Raw genomic sequence first — 17,830 nt, forward strand, 5'->3', positions numbered from 1 at the left:
CTATTTTTGGTTGTAGATCACTCATGCTCATGCTTATTATGTTTATTATTATGTTTATTATGTTTATTATATGTTGTTTATTTGTGCATCTAGCATGTGTTTGGGTTCACTTTGCCTGTTTAGTTTTATGACATGCAAATAGACATACTGTATTTTCCCATACTGTGCTAAGTTTTCCCCTTTTCTTTACAGAACCAAAATTAGTATCAGAGAGATTGGTGTTGTATGCGTGTGTGTGGATATTCATTAAAACCTTGAACTGGAACTACTGCTTCCTAGTGTTCTAAATGAACACCCTTCGGTGGTTGCTACTGGCCTAAAATCCACTAAGTTTTTTAAATTCCTTTTTATTTGTCTTTTGAATTCATAAACAACCCATATTTTTAACCAGATGGTGTCAGAGGAAGGCCCTACAAATTGTCAAAGACTCCAGACACCCATACCATAGACTTCTCTCTGCTACTGCACATCAAGCGGAGCGCCAAGTCTGGAATCAAAAGGCTCCTGAACAGCTTTTACCCCTAAACCATTAGACTGCTGAACAGTTAATCAAATGGCTACCCAGACTTTTTGCATTAACCCTGTTTTTTTGCACTGACTATGCACACTCACCACCGGAATTTGCCCACACACACATAATACACTGACACTCAAGTATCGAGACCATATATTGAGTGTCTCGGTCTTGTCTCGGTGTCTTGTCTCAGTGTTTAGCTTCCATTCAGTCAATGCATGAAACCACTTCACCAGGCCAAATATATACACTCCTTTCTTGAAACATTAATATCTTAACAGCCTTTATATACATTATAGACATGTTTGCACAGTGGCGAACCTATAGGCCTTCAGTTTGAGAAGGTTTATCTAATGTTCCTTCGTTAGATTTTAGCTCATCTTCCTCTAGCTAGCATTAGTTGTTGATCTTGTTGTTGTTGATGTGCATAACAGAGGGAGCCTACCTTTTCATGGTTGTTTGATCAATAGGACTGTAAAGTTCCCAAATGTAAGAGGACTCCTGTTGTATTTACATATTTGCAGAAATCCATTCAGGTTTATTTTGTGGCTTTTGGCGAATTCGTTCCAATGATCTAAAGTCGCGCTGTTGTAACTGCCTATAAACACATAATCCAGTTCAAAGTGAATGATGGCAGGCCCGTGTAGCAAAATGGCTTGTTTCTATAAAGGCCTATTTATTGTGTTACTATTTTTTTATTTTTTTGCTCATTTGTGTTACTTTTTTAACTCGACATTGTTAGAAAGGCTTGTAAGTAAGAATTTCATGGTAAAGTCTACACCTGTTGTATTCGCCACATGTGACAAATACATTTGATTTGGGTCAGGTATGGGGAGGTGATATGGTCCAAACCTTTCAAAGCACTTCATGATGACAGAAGTGAGTGCTACAGGGGGATAGTAATTTAGTTCAGTTACCTTGGCTTGCTTGGGTACAGGGACAATGGTGGCCATCTTGAAGCAAGTGAGGACTGACTGGGATAGTGAGAGGTTTAAAATGTCAGTAAACACTCAAGCCAGCTGGTCTGGGCATGTGCTGAGGACAGACTTCGGATTCCATCCGGTGCAGGTTAACACATTTGAAGGTCTTACTCAAATCGGCTACAGAGATTAGTAGCCCACAGTCCTCGTGAGCAGCGGGGACACACATTGGAGGCTCTGTGTTGTTTTCCTTGAAGCATGTGAAAAAGGTGTTGACCATGTCTGGGAGTGGTGCTTCAGTTTCCGCGATGTGGCTGGCTTCCCTTTATGATCTGGGATTGTCTGAAGTCCCTGCCACATGCGTCTTGTGTCTGAGCCATTGAATTGCGACTCCACTTCGTTCCTGTACTTTATTTTTGCCTCTTTGTCTTGCGAAGGTCTGTTTATACTTGTTCAGGTTTCCAGTCACTTTACCTGGTTAAATGCAGTTGTTTGCGCTTTCAGTTTTGACCGAATGCTGCCATCTATCCACGGTTTTTGGTTTGGGTATGTTCTAATCGTCACTGTAGGCACAACATCCTCTATGCACTTCCTGACGAACCCAGAGACAAATAATGGATATCAACGGGGGCTTGAAGCAAAGTACCCCCCCCACACTGTGTCAATGTAGCCAAGTAGAAAAAAGACAATGAATGTACCTTTCTGAAATTTCAAAGCAGCCTACATACAGTGCCTTGCGAAAGTATTCGGCCCCCTTCAACTTTGCGACCTTTTGCCACATTTCAGGCTTCAAACATAAAGATATAAAACTGTATTTTTTTGTGAAGAATCAACAACAAGTGGGACACAATCATGAAGTGGAACGACATTTATTGGATATTTCAAACTTTTTTAACAAATCAAAAAACGGAAAAATTGGGCGTGCAAAATTATTCAGCCCCCTTAAGTTAATACTTTGTAGCGCCACCTTTTGCTGCGATTACAGCTGTAAGTCGCTTGGGGTATGTCTCTATCAGTTTTGCACATCGAGAGACTGAAATTTTTTCCCATTCCTCCTTGCAAAACAGCTCGAGCTCAGTGAGGTTGGATGGAGAGCATTTGTGAACAGCAGTTTTCAGTTCTTTCCACAGATTCTCGATTGGATTCAGGTCTGGACTTTGACTTGGCCATTCTAACAGCTGGATATGTTTATTTTTGAACCATTCCATTGTAGATTTTACTTTATGTTTTGGATCATTGTCTTGTTGGAAGACAAATCTCCGTCCCAGTCTCAGGTTTTTTGCAGACTCCATCAGGTGTTCTTCCAGAATGGTCCTGTATTTGTGCAATATACGACTGATTGTTGTCCTATGGACAGAGTCTCCCACCTCAGCTGTAGATCTCTGCAGTTTATCCAGAGTGATCATGGACCTCTTGGCTGCATCTCTGATCAGTCTTCTCCTTGTATGAGCTGAAAGTTTAGAGGGATGGCCAGGTCTTGGTAGATTTGCAGTGGTCTGATACTCCTTCCATTTCAATATTATCGCTTGCACAGTGCTCCTTGGGATGTTTAAAGCTTGGGAAATCTTTTTGTATCCAAATCCGGCTTTAAACTTCTTCACAACAGTATCTCGGACCTGCCTGGTGTGTTCCTTGTTCTTCATGATGCTCTCTGCGCTTTTAACGGACCTCTGAGACTATCACAGTGCAGGTGCATTTATACGGAGACTTGATTACACACAGGTGGATTGTATTTATCATCATTAGTCATTTAGGTCAACATTGGATCATTCAGAGATCCTCACTGAACTTCTGGAGAGAGTTTGCTGCACTGAAAGTAAAGGGGCTGAATAATTTTGCACGCCCAATTTTTCAGTTTTTGATTTGTTAAAAAAGTTTGAAATATCCAATAAATGTCGTTCCACTTCATGATTGTGTCCCACTTGTTGTTGATTCTTCAAAAAAAATACAGTTTTATATCTTTATGTTTGAAGCCTGAAATGTGGCAAAAGGTCGCAAAGTTCAAGGGGGCCGAATACTTTCGCAAGGCACTGTATTAATAACTTCTTCGGGATCGGTATCCCATCCACGGGACAGTTGAGCTAACGTAGGCTAATGCGATTAGCATGAGGTTGTAAGTAACAAGAACATTTCCCAGGACATCTGATATTGGCAGAAAGCATAAATTCTTGTTAATATAACTGCACTGTCCAATTTACAGTTAGCTATTACAGTGAAAGAATGCCATGCTATTGTTTGAGGAGAGTGCACAACTTTGAACATGAAAAGTTATTAATAAACAAATGAGGCACATTTGGGCAGTCTTGATACAACATTTTGAACAGAAATGCAATGGTCCATTGGATCAGTCTAAAACGTTGCACATACACTGCTGCCATCTGGTAGCCAAAATCTCAATTGCACCTGGGCTGGAATAGTACATTATGGCCTTTCTCTTGCATTTCAAAGATGATGGTACAAAAAAAATACAAAAGAACAGTTGTTTTTTCTTTGTATTATCTTTTACCGGATCTATAGTGTTATATTCTCCTACATTCCTTTCACATGTCCACAAACTTCAAAGTGTTTCCTTTCAAATGGTACCAAGAATGTGCATATCCTTGCTTCAGGGCCTGAGCTACAGGCAGTTAGATTTGGGTGTGTCATATTAGGTGAAAATAGAAAAAAAAGGGCGGATCCTTCAGTTGTTGCTAATATCACTTTGTATTTCCGTTGGGTAAACTATTGTGTTAATTACATTTTAAGACTATTTTACAAATAATCATTTTGCTCTCACTAACCACGTTTCCATTCACAGTTTATGCGAGTAAAGTCATACTGAATTAAAAGCTGTGGTGGAAATGTTTTGGTACAATTTTATAAATGGTGACATCATTTGTTCGTTCAACATGGTGGGATCTTTTTGCATCTGTAAAATTACACTGAACTAAAATATAAACACAAAATGCTACAATTTCTAAGATTTTACTGAGTGACAGTTCATATAAGGAAATCAGTCAATTGAAATAAATGCATTAGGCCCTAATCTATGGATTTTACATGACTGGGTATACAGAAATGCATCTGTTGATTACAGATACCCTAAAAAAAAGGTAGGGGTGTGTATCAGAAAACCAGTCAGCATATGGTGTGACCAGCATTTGCCTCATGCAGCACAACACAACTACTTCGCATAAAGTTGATCAGGCTATTGATTTTGGCCTGTGGAATGGTGTCCCACTCCTCTTCAATGGCTGTGCGAAGTTGTTGGATGTTGGCGCGAACTGGTACATGCTGTCGTACACGTTGAACCATTGCATCCCCAACATGCTCAATGGGTGACATGTCTGGTGAGTATGCAGGCCATGGAAGAACTGCGACATTTTCAGCTTCCAGGAATTGTGTACAGATCCTTGAGACGTGGGGCGGATGAATGGCACGACAATGTACCTCAAGATCTCATCACAGTATCTCTGTGCATTCAAATTGTCATCGATAAAATTCAATTGTGTTTGTTGTCGGTAGCTTATGCCTGCCCATACCATAACCCCACTGCCACAATGGGGGCACTCTGTTCATAACATTGACATCAGCAAACCACTCGCCCACACAGCAGCATACACGATGTCTGCCATGTACCCAGTACAGTTGAAACTGGGATTAATCCACGAAGAGCAAACTTCTCCAGCTTGCCAGTGGCCATCAAAGGTTACAACGCCAAACTGCAGTCAGGTCAAGACCCTGGTGAGGACAGGGTGTGATGTGGGTGGGTATTCTAGGTTGTATATCTAGGTGTTCGTTTGGTCAGGGTGTGATGTGGGTGGGTATTCTAGGTTGTATGTCTAGGTGTTGTGTTTCTATGTTTAGGCCTGGTATGGTTCCCAATCAGAGGCAGCTGGTTATCGTTATCTCTGATTGAGAACCATACTTAGGCAGCCTGTTTTCCTACTATGGGTAGTTGTTTTCTGTTGTGTCTGCACCAGTCAGAACTGTTTCGGGCGTTCGCGGTGTGATTGCTGTGTTCATTAAATAAATATGGACACATACCACGCTGCACCTTGGTCCTCCCCTTCCAACGGCCGTTACAGACGGTTTCTGACAGTTTGTACAGAAATTCTTCAGCAAACATTTTCATCAGCCGTCCGGGTGGCTGGTTTCTGACGGTTCTGCAGGTGAAGAAGCCGGATGTGGAGGTCCAGGGCTGGCATGGTTACATGTGGTCTACATGTGAGGCCGGTTGGACGTACTGCCAAATTCTCTAAAACTATGTCAGAGGAGTCTTATGATAGAGAAATTAACATTAAATGCTCTGGCAACAGCTCTGGTGGACATTCCTGCAGTCAGCATGCCAATTGCACTCTCTGTCAAAACTTGAGAAATCTGTGGCATTGTGTTTTGTGACAAAGCTGCACATGTTAGAGTGGCCTTTTATTGTCCCCAGCACAAGGTGCTTCTTGATATGCCACCTGTCAAGTGGATGGATTATCTTGGCAAAGGATAAATGCTTACTAAACACAAGATCCCAGAACATTTTAGAGAAATAAACATTTTGTGCATATGGAACATTTCTGGGATCTTTTATTTCAGCTCATGAAACATGGGACATGGGATGTTGCGTTTATATTTTTCTTCAGTATAATTATGCAAAACATTGCGGTAGAAATGCCTTTATGCACAAATATTGATATAACCATAATAGAAGTAAACTTAAGAGTCACACAATGACATGGTGTATGGTCCTCCCACTACGATTCAGGAAACCATGCAGTTTATTAGGCTACAGATATAATAACTTCACAGGGTGGTGAAAACGCACAGTATGAGCTTGATGCTCCTTTCCAATAAATGTTGAAGGTCCTATTCTGGTGACATGAACGGTGCTTGACTGCCGTTTGACAAATACAAAATCTCACTCTTTTGTCTATAATCTCATCATGTAGGCTAAACCTGCACTGTATCTGCAAGCTGTTGGCCAGAGCACAGGTGCTAATACTAGAGTGGGCACACTCTGGAGTGAATTGCAAAAATCGCTGAAGCTGGAGACTTATATTTCCCTCACTAACTTTAAACATCAGCTATCTGAGCAGCTACCCGATTGCTGCAGCTGTAGATAGCCCATCTGTAAATAGCCCACCCAATATACCTACCTCATCCCCATATTGTTTTTATTTACTTCTCTGCTCTTTTGCACACCAGTATTTCTACTTGCACATCATCATCTGCTCATCTATCACTCCAGTGTTAATTTGCTAAACTGTAATTACTTCGCTACTATGGCCTATTTATTGCCTTACCTCCTCATGCCATTTGCACACACCGTATATAGACACCGTATATATATATGCACACACCGTATTGTGTTATTGACTTTACGCTTGTTTATTCCATGAGTAACTCTGTGTTGTTGTATGTGTCGCACTGCTTTGCTTTATCTTGGCCAGGTCTCAGTTGTAAATGAGAACTTGTTCTCAACTAGCTTACCTGGTTAAATAATTTTTTTTTTAAACACTCACTATATAACCCACATGTTTTGGTGAGAAAACCATCAGTTGAGTTGAAAATGCAATAGAAACCCATTAAACAAGTTTTTTTTATCCGGTCAATTGGAATTTAACCACAAAGTACTTGTTTATGTGCAGTTCCTCATCACGCACAACATCTCTGGTGGGAAAATGTGCGCATAGTTTTTTTTCCGATTTTAGCATATTCACATGGAAATCTGTCACCAATTGGATGGTAACCTAACTAATGACTTAAACCAATTTATTTGCATGAAATGCTATTCAAAAAACACTATTAACTTATTTGGTGCTGTACTTATGTTAACTAATATTAGACAAAAGAAAAACATACTGTATTTAAAGCTTTTTTTCCCCCACATCAAATGTCTTGGTCATTGGGGAATTGTTAGATTACTTGTTAGATCGGAACTAGAAGCACAAGCATTTCGCTACACTCACATTAAAATCTGCTAACCATGTGTATGTGACCAATAACATTTGATTTCAAATACTTTATGCATTAAGAACCAACTTTTTGAGAGCCTTTTCTCAAAATAACAATTTCACACACTGGTAACATTGCATTAACATATTTGGAATGATTGGCAATGTGTAGAATAATTTGACAGACAGTAAGTAAATTAAATATTTATTCACATGAAATAACATTGGAACAATCTAACTAGACATCCCTTTGGGAAAACTTCTACAAGCCCTGAATGATAGGTGTGTCAGGGCATTACACTTTCGCAACGCAGAAAGAGCAAGCATTCCACCATTCCCTTCCCCAAGTTGTAGTCCTGCAAACAGACACACAGTCCAGTCATTAGCGGTCCAGTCATTTATTAATTCATTTGCTAGCCTATATTCTTAGGGGACAACTGAAAAGTGATTTAACGACAGTGCCATCTGTTGGCCACTCAATAGCCTACAACTACAGGCCCGGAAAGGGTTGTTCAGTTGCTTTATGTTCACTTACAATTCTGAGCCAGAGGTGACTCTAGTTGTCCTTGAACTTTCCGTTGATGTAGGGGACACAATCCAAGATCAGCCTCCAATCCATGAAGTGGACAAGGGCAACTCCGCCCACTGATCCCCAACCAACCATCGTGGGAACCCTGGACAAATGATAACATGAGGAGATATTTGAAGTCAAGTATCCTACTACAGGAGTTTTCACTACTGCTGTCAAGTCCCAACATCATCTTTTCCTCACAGTATTTAACCCCTTGACCCCTAAACCTAGAGATCACTAAGTGGTGTAAGTTGTATTGAAATGCCTGCCAAATCAAAAACAGTGGTCAGTCTCAGAATCAAAGCCAAAGTTATTTAGACAGATAAGAATATAAGGCTCATGTTGTAAACTACTGGCATTCTTGACTAGAACCGAATAAATTATTTATTAGATATGAAGAAGGAAGTTACTCAAAATAGGTTGCTAATGAGGGCCATAAATCACTTGGTTGGTAATTGTTCCAAGAGAGACCAAAATATCCAAATATGTTGTTTGCAATTGGAGCAAGCCTAGTGGTTAGTGTTGGACTAGTAACCGAAAGGTTGCAAGTTCAAATCCCCGAGCTGACAAGGTACAAATCTGTCGTTCTGCCCCTGAACAGGCAGTTAACCAACTGTTCCTAGGCCGTCATTGAAAATAATAATTTGTTCTTAACTGACTTGCCTAGTTAAATAAAGATAAAATAAAAATCAGTGGGCAGAACAAGCAGAGTGGGAGAGCCAAGCACGAGCTAGCGAGATCCTATCCTACATGCATGTATTTGCATATTTCCGTTAGGGAACGCCTACTCTGTGAAATACGCGTGCAATAACAACAATTGCACTCCAAAACAAAGCTTATTTAATTTTATTTTTTTACTTTTTTTACTTTGGCAAAGAGTCTGCAAAACGTACTCCACTATGTTCGTAACAGAACTGTATTGAGATTACATGTTTAATCGGTAAGAACATTTGCAGAATATCGTCCAAAATCCATCTAGGTCGATTTTCTCTCACTGCCGGACCCTGGGCTTCCTCGCATCACTATATTTGGCGGCGAGCGGAAAATAAACGCCAACCGGATGCTTCAGATGTGTACATCCGGTGAAACATCTGCCTCATTGTTCTGTTATGGAACTAACGTTAGCTAGGTAGTTACAGTAACTAGCTAACAGTGACCCTACTCGTAAAAGTAAACAAACTCCAAAAAGGTGGAATTTGTAGCACAGAGCAAGCTAGTGACGTGCAGCATCATGCTGTAATACTGAGGCCATATCTAAATCAGAGGCCTGAGATTGTTAGCGAGATTAACTCTTTTGGATAACAGATTTGCAAAGACCAGTAAAGTTAGCTAGCTAGATCAGTACACCTAGCCAACTGAGTGATGGCTCATGGAGACACATTGGACGGTTGTCAGAATCTATTTATTAAAGTCAAATAAATATTCACAAAGTTATGATACAGACTTCAACTTACCACGTCCTGGCGATGGCAATGTATTTTGCCCCCATTAACTCGTTTATCACTTGCACCATTCTCACCTCCGTCGCAGATGGCTGCTGCTTTGTAGGACCTCAGGAATGTCTGTTTAAATTCATGTTTCAAAAAGCTTTCAAAATACATCATAAGGAATACAGTATTTCCAAATAGTATAAACATCGTAAAATAATGTTTCTTAAAATATTAGGTAGTGACAATTGTTTGTACAGTTTAGTTTATCATTTGAATAACAATGAGATTTGATCGCTAACCTGAGTTGTTGACCCATTGTTGTCAAATACATACGCTACAAAGACTATACCAATACTACGGCATTGGCTACTATTTAAGCCACAATTTCCTTTTTATTCAACATATAGCTATAAAATTATTTTATTTTTTCATATATATTAGATACATAATCTTGTGTACAGATAGTCATACTGGAATTGTGAGTAGGCCTTGATTTATAGATAGCGAATGGTTTGTATGATTGTTGTTTTAGTGCTCATTTTACAGTGGGGTACTAGATGGTCAATATTTCCCTATCAATCAATGCCATTAGATTCTAGTTTTATGACTGCCTAATTTGGCTAAATCTCTAATGTGATTTTTTATTTTTTAAATCTGAGCCGGAGAGGAAGAGGCTGGTTAGTAAATAACATTACCTTTGTCTGGGCTTAAGGGACATCACATTGAAGACCAAGTTCAACCATTTGGAAAACTTTAGTTAGGGCTTGTGGTCTATACTTTCTCACCAATGGGAGATCATTGAGAGGAGACATTCATTTGCCAAGCTATGATAAACCCTTTATTACAATGTTTTCCTTTATTTCCTTTCATGTTTACAAGATTCAAAAGCCAGACATTGAAAAAGGTATAATTCTGTTATTAAAAATGGCACATTTATTGCTACATTACTGTTATATACAGGACAGTTCTCAATAACTACTTTATATATATAAAAAAATTATAATAAAGACCGGGACTGGAGGCACTCTGAAAACACTGCTCAGTCTTGATTGTGTCCTCGCTGCAAGTGTAAGATGCCAGGCTTTGTAGCAGTGAGTGAGTGGCCCCATTTGAATACTTGAATTTAAAAAAAGTAGTGCCCTCCTCCTTGAATTGATCTATGGTCTGAAATAATTTGGTAGGTGAAAGCAAGGTTCTTTCATATAAGAAATTAAATCAAATAAAGTTATATTCATGTCAGATTTGAAACAGGTTGACAATACAACTCACACTATCCAGTCATGTCATTAAGCGAGGCGGGATGGACGCACTTCTAAGTATTCAAACAGGGCCGGTGTCAATTTTCAGGTCGACACACAGAAAAGACCCTCCATCTTTCCCCCTATCCAACAACTTCAGAATACAGGTTGTACATTTTGTCATTGTGGGATGTTCACAGAATACGTAATGACATCAGATCAGTAAATTTTCTCTCTCAGAACAAATCTGCAATATTTAGTAGGCCTACACATATTTCACCTTGTAATAGTAGAGAAACAAATATTCAAAATCAACTCTGAAGAGGTACATCAATACCCCTTACAGTAAGTCACTGTCAAAGTCAATAAGGAGATTGATATCAGAAAAAAAAGATCTCAAAGTAAATGGAGGAGACTTACTCTTTTACACAGAAATGATAGTTCTAGTGACAAAAAGCTCCAGTTGTCATGGCTCAAAATAACACAGCCCCCCACTTCAAAGCTGAAGCCATATATAGACAGTTTGAGGTGCTTCGAAAAGCAGATCACAAGGGCAGAACCCATCATATCTTAGAACCCAGTAGTGTTGAGTGGTTTATCAATAGGGGGGGGGGAAACAGACAAACAAAACCAGGACTTGAACCTACAGCCACAACATAACAGTAGTATGGTCAAATCCAGTTGAATAAAAAAATAAAAATAACAAGAGATCTACATAAAGTTAAAATGTTTATTTATCTAGATACATAGAATGTTTGATTTTTTTAAATGTTCAACTTCTTCCTGAAAAGTGAAAAGGGAGGGTTGGGGTGGTTCATCCGATGTACCTCTAATCTTGGCGATACATGAAATGTTATGGTTTAAAAAAAGAACTGTCTTTATAGTTAATGAAAATACAAGTTCAGGCACTGATAAGGCATCACTCTCCAGTAATGACATCTTTAGTCTTGAGAATGAAAAGGCCACACTATTGATTTGAAACTGTCTTTCTTTTCTTTTCCTCACTTTCTACAAAGTAAACTTAAATCCTTCTCAATACTATGACCAACAAGTAACAATGTACATTTCTGCCTCTGTGGTTAGAGGTCGGTGCTATACCATGTCTGAAGCCATGATATTAACTTACAACAGGAATTAACACTTGTTTTTTCAGACCATCCAAACACAAACTCAAAAATAACATGTCAGGACAATGTAGCTGCACATTGACGACCACGTGGACGAATGCAGAAAATAGAATGGAACGTTTGAAATGAAGAGTAAATAATAACATTGAACCGACGGACAAAACCTGGATATGTACTTGAAAATGAAGGCAATCCACATTTGAATGTTACATTCAAAACCAGTTGCATAATTACTGTTTGAGACAGTGCCCGTCTTCATAGACTTTGCTTTGTGAAGCCACATGACCATTCAGTAAGAACACTTCAATAGGACAGTCAGTGGCATAAATTCCATCCACACGTTCCCATTTGAAAAGAAATAACGAATCTGGGTAATGAACAAAGAAACTTCCTTACTCATATATATATAAAAAAAACAGGAACAATATCAATATTTTAGGCCACTGTACCCCTTTGTCAAATGTTTAAATCTCATCAAAATGGGATGCACCAAAGACTGACAGCTTAATGGCCACTAAATACATAATGATAATTAAGCCTACAACTGACCCCATCGGTCTTCGTTTCTCTTTCTGAGCCTGTGTTCTTGTTTAAGTTAAGCTTTCCTCTCTAGTGGCAAATCTGACAGTCCAATTTGAGTTCATTTTGAAAATACATTAAGATTTAATATCAGCTCTTCATTCTGCTCAACTACGATACTCTAAACTTCAAACTAACATTGTCATGGATTTAAAATCTACAATGTATAGACAAATATATATTTATATGCATTTAATTTTGCTCCATTTGAAACAATATCCTTAGTTGAATTTATGCTTGAGGTGGATTTACAAATCAGATTGTCTCATTATGCAGACATTTTAACAATATAGTCAAGACACAGCATGAGCTCTTACTACACTACATCGCCAAAAGTATGTGGACACCTGCTCAACAAACTTTTAATTCCAAAATCATAGGCATTAATATGGAGTTGGTCCGCCCTTTGCTACTATAACTGCCTCCACTCTTCTGGGAAGGCTTTCCACTAGATGTTGGAACATTGCTGCAGGGACTTGCTTCCATTCAGCTAGAAGAGCATTAGTGAGGTCGGGCACTGATGTTGTGCGATCAGGTCTGGTGTTCGATGGGATTGCGGTCAGGGTTCTGTGCAGGCCAATTAAGTTTTTCCACACCGATCTCAACAAATAATTTCTGTATGAACCTGGCTTTGTGCATGGAGGCATTGTCATGCTGAAACAGGAAAGGGCCTTCCCCATACTGTTGCCACAAAGTTAGAAGAACGGAATTGTCTAGAATGTCATTATATGCTGGGGCTCCCAAGTAGTGCAGCGGTCTAAGGCACTGCATCTCAATGCTAGAGGAGTTACTACAGACCCTGGTTTGATTCCAGGCTTTATCACAACCAAGCATTATTGGGAGTCCCATTAGGCTGCACACAATTTCCCAGCGTCGTCCGGGGTAAGCCGTCATTGTAAATAAGAATTTGTTCTCAACTGACTTGCCTAGTTAAATAAAAAAGGTGAAATAAAATAAATGCTGAAGCATTAAGATTTCCCTTCACTGGAACTAAGGGGCCTAGCCCGAACCTTGAAAAACAGCCCCCAGACCAGTATTCCTCTGCCACCAATGCACTATGCATTCAAGCTGGTAGCTTTCTCCTGGCATCCACCAAACCCAGATTGGTGAAGCTTGATTCATCACTCCAGAGAATGCTTTTCCATTGCTCCAGTCCAATGGCGGCGAGCTTTACACCACTCCAGCTGACGCTTGGCATTGTACATGATCTTAGGCTTGTGTGTGGCTTGGTCATGGAAACCTATTTAATGAAGCTCCCGAGCAACAGTTTCTGTGCTGACGTTGCTTCCGGAGTTTGGAACTCGGTAGTCAGTGTTACAACCGAGGACAGATGATTTTTATGCACTACATGGTCCTGTTCTGTAAGCATATACGGTCTACTTCACAGCTGAGCCGTTGTTGCTCCTAGACGTTTCCCCTTCACAATAACAGCCCTTACAGTTGACCGGAGAAGTTCTAACAGTGCAGACATTTTATAAACTGACTTGTTGGAAACGTGGCATCCTATGACAGTGCCACGTTGAAAGTCACTGAGCATTTCAGTAAGGCCATTCTACTGCCAATGTTTGTCTATGGAGATTGCATGGCTGTTTGCTCGATTTATATACGTCAGTAACAGGTGTGGCTGAAATAACCGAATCCACACACGTTTGGCCATGTAGTGTCGTTCATTGGGAATGCTCAAAGCTTCAATTTTAAGAATAGACAACTGAACTTCAAATAAATTGCTTATCTGGTATTAAGAGGATATTTCATTCCATTAAGGGTATCAATGGTTGATCCTGCAAATTGGCGCCTAGTGTTAGTTTTTTAAGAATGACAATGCATGGGGCATGAGTTCAGGGTCAATTGATTTGAAACTCAAAGGGTGGCACTACACAATATGGCCATAAGATGCCCATCAGAGTATTCCAAACCAAGCCTCCAGTCTCATGACTAGACGGAACAGAGTGGCTGGTTAACACCACAAGCTTTCCAGAAAGCTTCTCTAGTTTCTGATGGCATCAATAGTAACCAATGGGTGAGACGCAGGATGAAAAATTACTGTTTCTTTTGTGCTGTAAAACTGCTTTTCTACCCCTGGCCAGGTGTCTCCCAATTAACCTACACCGAGGGGATGCTGAAACAATACTGGAGTCTGAAATACTATTATTTAGTTTATGGCAGGGAAGAAAAGCCTTGGAGTCTTCTACAACCCTGAACATGACAACTAGGCAGGTGAGGTTCCTCCCCCTTCTGCCTCCTCTCATGTTGGGCCCAGGGCCCACAGAGCTGGGGTGGGACCTCAACTCTGTCCCACGATGCAGGTCAACTGCCCTCTCTATCACATGGATTTGGTTACATAACATATGTAAGACTGTACCATTAAGTTGGGAATGACAAATCTACACTTGCTCATACATACAAGCAACCCCGAAACAAAACGTTCCACACATTTGCTTAAATGTCTCATAAAATATGTAACAATTAGGCACAAATCCTTTGTAAATTTGTAGTTTGTTAGGCTTCTGTCTTTCACAGAGCACCTCTCGGCAGTGTTTTAAGTCCCATTTGTGGCCGGACACTAGTACTCCGGTGATCCATCATGTTACGGAAGCAAAAAAATACATGTGTATATATATATATTTAAAAAAAAAATAAAGTACAAGGTTCTTCACATTTGCGCTGGTAGTCATGGTCAGGAGTGCGGCAAATTGGCTGTGTCAGTTTTGGCAGTATGCATGTGTGGATAAGGGTGTGTGAATGTGTGTCTTGAAACTGAATTATGACAATACACAGACACATCAGTATATGTACACACTGAGAAGAATGGGTGGAAGAAGAGATCAAGGCCACATCTTCCGAGAGCCAAAGGAATTCCACCAGATCTGCAAAGGAAAATACAATAGTGTCAGTCTTCTAAACTTGAAAGCACTACAATTACTGACAAAGATGAAATATGGATGAAGAGATACCTACCTGGTATTACATATGGCTGACTGGGTTATGGCCATCTCCCCCCATGCCGGGGTGGCCTCCTGAGAGCTGCATGGGGGACTCCCCCACCACCCCAGAGACTTTCTCCTCCTCCCGTCGCTTCAGACATGCTGCTTTAGGGTTCAGGTTGCGTTCTGACAAGAGGGGATAGCAGGGAATAAAAGTTTACATTGCATACAAGTCATTTATCCAACCTTCCACTGTGCTATAAAAACTCAATCCTTTATTAAAAAGACACATAAAACAGATTTTTCTGGTGTGAAAAATAGCTGGATGAAATATTCGGGATGGTTCTCGATGGTCCACTGAGAAAATAATATACACAGGGGACAAAGTAATACAGAGGTCAACATGTAAAAAGTGACAATACAAGAGATATGGCCACAGTAGCCCTGCGTTACCTCTGACTTGCTGCTCCAGGTTGAGAATGACGTTGACGGCTTGATGCAGGATGAGCAGTTTGGTCTGAGGTTTGTCGTTGCTGAGGTGCAGCTGGCACATGCGGCCCAGCTCCTTGAAAGCCTCGTTGATGTCTCGCACTCGCAGCCGCTCGCGGGCGTTGTTGGCCACTCGCCGCTCTTTCTCACGCTCTACCTTTACCTCAGGAGGAAGGTCCTCGTCATCCTCATCCTCTTGACTAGAAGGCGGAAGACACGGAGAGGAATGAAGCCACGGGAGGACGGCACTCACAAACCAAGCAACTAGACTTTCAAAGAGTTGGGCCGCATGTGCCAGCTGCACCTCAGCAAAACATGCGAAGCAGCATAGACACCTAAGCATTTAGCTGTCATTCTAAAAGAATCCTGGGTAGCACCAGGAAGTTATGTAGTTCTGAAAGTAAATGTATTAAAAGGAAGCTCCAGATACATTGTTAAGTCATACAATTGATCCGAATAGAAACATTTAATTTAGTCAAGACTAGGAAAATAAGTTACCAATTGCAGTGAAACACATTATAAGACTATTTGGTAAAAATACTACACAATAATGATTTATCCCACATGGGTTGGAAATGTTGTTATCTTTTACGATTATGCTATTCAATGTTGCTTTGTTTTCCAACTTACGTCTATTACCATCAAACCAAATGAAAATGTATGTGCTAGGCTTTGCAGAACGGTAGACTTTGATATACAGTATTGGCTCCCCAATTGTGTGCTTTCAGCACACAAAGCACTATGGCCTATGGATGGAGAGACTTACTCATCTCCCGGGTCTGACAGGCCTGAGAGGCCAGAGAGGATCTGGAGGGTCAACGCCTCCTTTCTGAAAACAATGGGACATGAGGGGAGGGCATTACACAACTAGCTACCAATTCAATTAGTGACCAACTCAACTAACACAGCTCACTAGCAGTTGAAATTGTGCATCTACATCAGGGCTAATGTAATGCATTTCTCCTCGTATTTCTTTCACTAACATAATTTTACAACATTTCCACCTATGTGGGATAAAATAGTCTACAGTATGTTCATCAACCAATGGTAATACACAGGAATGCATTATCTGACAGTTGCCAGTGTCAATAGTCGGGGTGAGAGACGGTTGGTGATCACCTACCTTGCTCTGATGCGTTTGGTTTCTTTCTTCTCGTCCTCAGACTTGTCAGCGATGGAGGAGTTCTCGTCGTCCTCCTTGTCCTCCCGCTTGATGTCCGAGCCGCTGGACGAGTGTGTGGAGCGGGCCACACTTCCTGGCAGACCTGTGTTGCAGCACAGAAGCACATACCTTCAGTATGTCCGATTTAGAGAACAATTAAGTAGCCCCATTATCTTAACGGCTTGCCATGTTTTATATATTAAATCAGGGAACAGGAGTAAAGGTCACAGGTCATGTGGGGGATGAGCAGTGAATCAGTGTGTAACTCACTGGTGAAGCCCTCTGGTTGTCCAGTGGACTGTGGGGGTCCGGAGGCGTGGTGACCGTGCAACAGGGTACTGCTGGGAGGAAGGCCTGTGGGCTCCTCCTGGTGGTTCCCTCCCTGGAGAACGGTAACAAAACATGAGACATCAAGCACAACATGCAACGCGATGGCAAAAGCTTTATTAAACCTGCTGCTTGGAAAGTTCAATACAAATCATCATAATCTCTAATGTAAGACAACAGGGGGCTAAGTCTTGGAGTCAGAGGGTGTGTTCACCATGGTAGGGTGTCTGTTGCTGAGGGCAAGGCCAGCATTGGAGAAGGCCTGAGAGAGACCTCCCAGGCCACCGTTGTGTACAGAGGACACAGCGCTCAGCAGGCTGTGCATGTCAGAGTGGGCTCCTCCTCCCAGGCCGGGAGGGCCTTGGACAGCGTGGCTACGCAGCACGTGGATGGCCTCCTCCAGGCGGTCCTCCATTTTGTTCTGCTGCAAGGAGACAGATGTACAGGGCAAATCTCAGTCACTATGTTGACTACTATACGATCACATCAAATAATACATTTTGAAATTATTTGGAGTGAAGAGGGCGCACCAGGGCATGCAGTTGCCCTTCATAGTTGGGTGACAGGGCAGACTGCCCTGAAGGTCTTGGCCATTGAGATGCCGCTCCTGCAGAGAGAGAATAGA

At 40.9% G+C, this 17,830-nt stretch overlaps 2 protein-coding genes across 23 annotated transcripts in view; both read right to left on the reverse strand.

Annotated features, from left to right (window-relative positions):
• Positions 1–7,550: 7,550 nt before the first annotated feature.
• Positions 7,551–9,739, reverse strand: LOC149983932 (cytochrome b-c1 complex subunit 10-like). Its single transcript, XM_090231344.1, has 4 exons — positions 9,659–9,739; positions 9,384–9,491; positions 7,894–8,032; positions 7,551–7,714 (listed from the first exon to the last, which is right to left on the reverse strand). The coding sequence occupies exons 2-3, from the start codon at positions 9,440–9,442 to the stop codon at positions 7,915–7,917; spliced, it is 177 nt and encodes a 58-aa protein (XP_090087470.1). The 5' UTR covers positions 9,443–9,491; positions 9,659–9,739; the 3' UTR covers positions 7,551–7,714; positions 7,894–7,914.
• Positions 9,740–10,174: 435 nt separating this feature from the next.
• The window catches only part of LOC110521434 (transcription factor E2-alpha), a 32,149-nt gene continuing 24,493 nt past the window's right edge, over positions 10,175–17,830 (reverse strand). For 6 of the 22 annotated variants that reach the window (XM_021598975.3, XM_021598977.3, XM_021598976.3 and 3 more), the window contains 8 exons: positions 17,736–17,812; positions 17,420–17,629; positions 17,149–17,260; positions 16,840–16,981; positions 16,483–16,545; positions 15,681–15,916; positions 15,262–15,413; positions 10,175–15,170 (listed from right to left, as the gene is read on the reverse strand). In XM_021598975.3, coding sequence (XP_021454650.3) covers positions 15,268–15,413; positions 15,681–15,916; positions 16,483–16,545; positions 16,840–16,981; positions 17,149–17,260; positions 17,420–17,629; positions 17,736–17,812 — 986 coding nt within the window. In that variant the 3' untranslated portion in view covers positions 10,175–15,170; positions 15,262–15,267. The other 16 variants (XM_090231326.1, XM_090231328.1, XM_090231327.1 and 13 more) reach the window with 4 other exon arrangements.

Source organism: Oncorhynchus mykiss, chromosome 4 (genome assembly GCF_057628025.1).
Source record: "Oncorhynchus mykiss isolate SJ-2025 chromosome 4, ASM5762802v1, whole genome shotgun sequence".
NCBI classification, from domain to species: domain Eukaryota; kingdom Metazoa; phylum Chordata; class Actinopteri; order Salmoniformes; family Salmonidae; genus Oncorhynchus; species Oncorhynchus mykiss.

Coding starts and splice junctions, on each gene's coding strand:
- LOC149983932 (XM_090231344.1), bottom strand. CDS start 9,442: ATGGTGCAAGTGATAAACGAGTTAATGGGGGCAAAATACATTGCCATC. Junction 8,033..9,383: donor ATTGCCATCGCCAGGACGTG/GTAAGTTGAAGT, acceptor TCATTTGTCCAG/GGTTCCCACGATGGTTGGTT.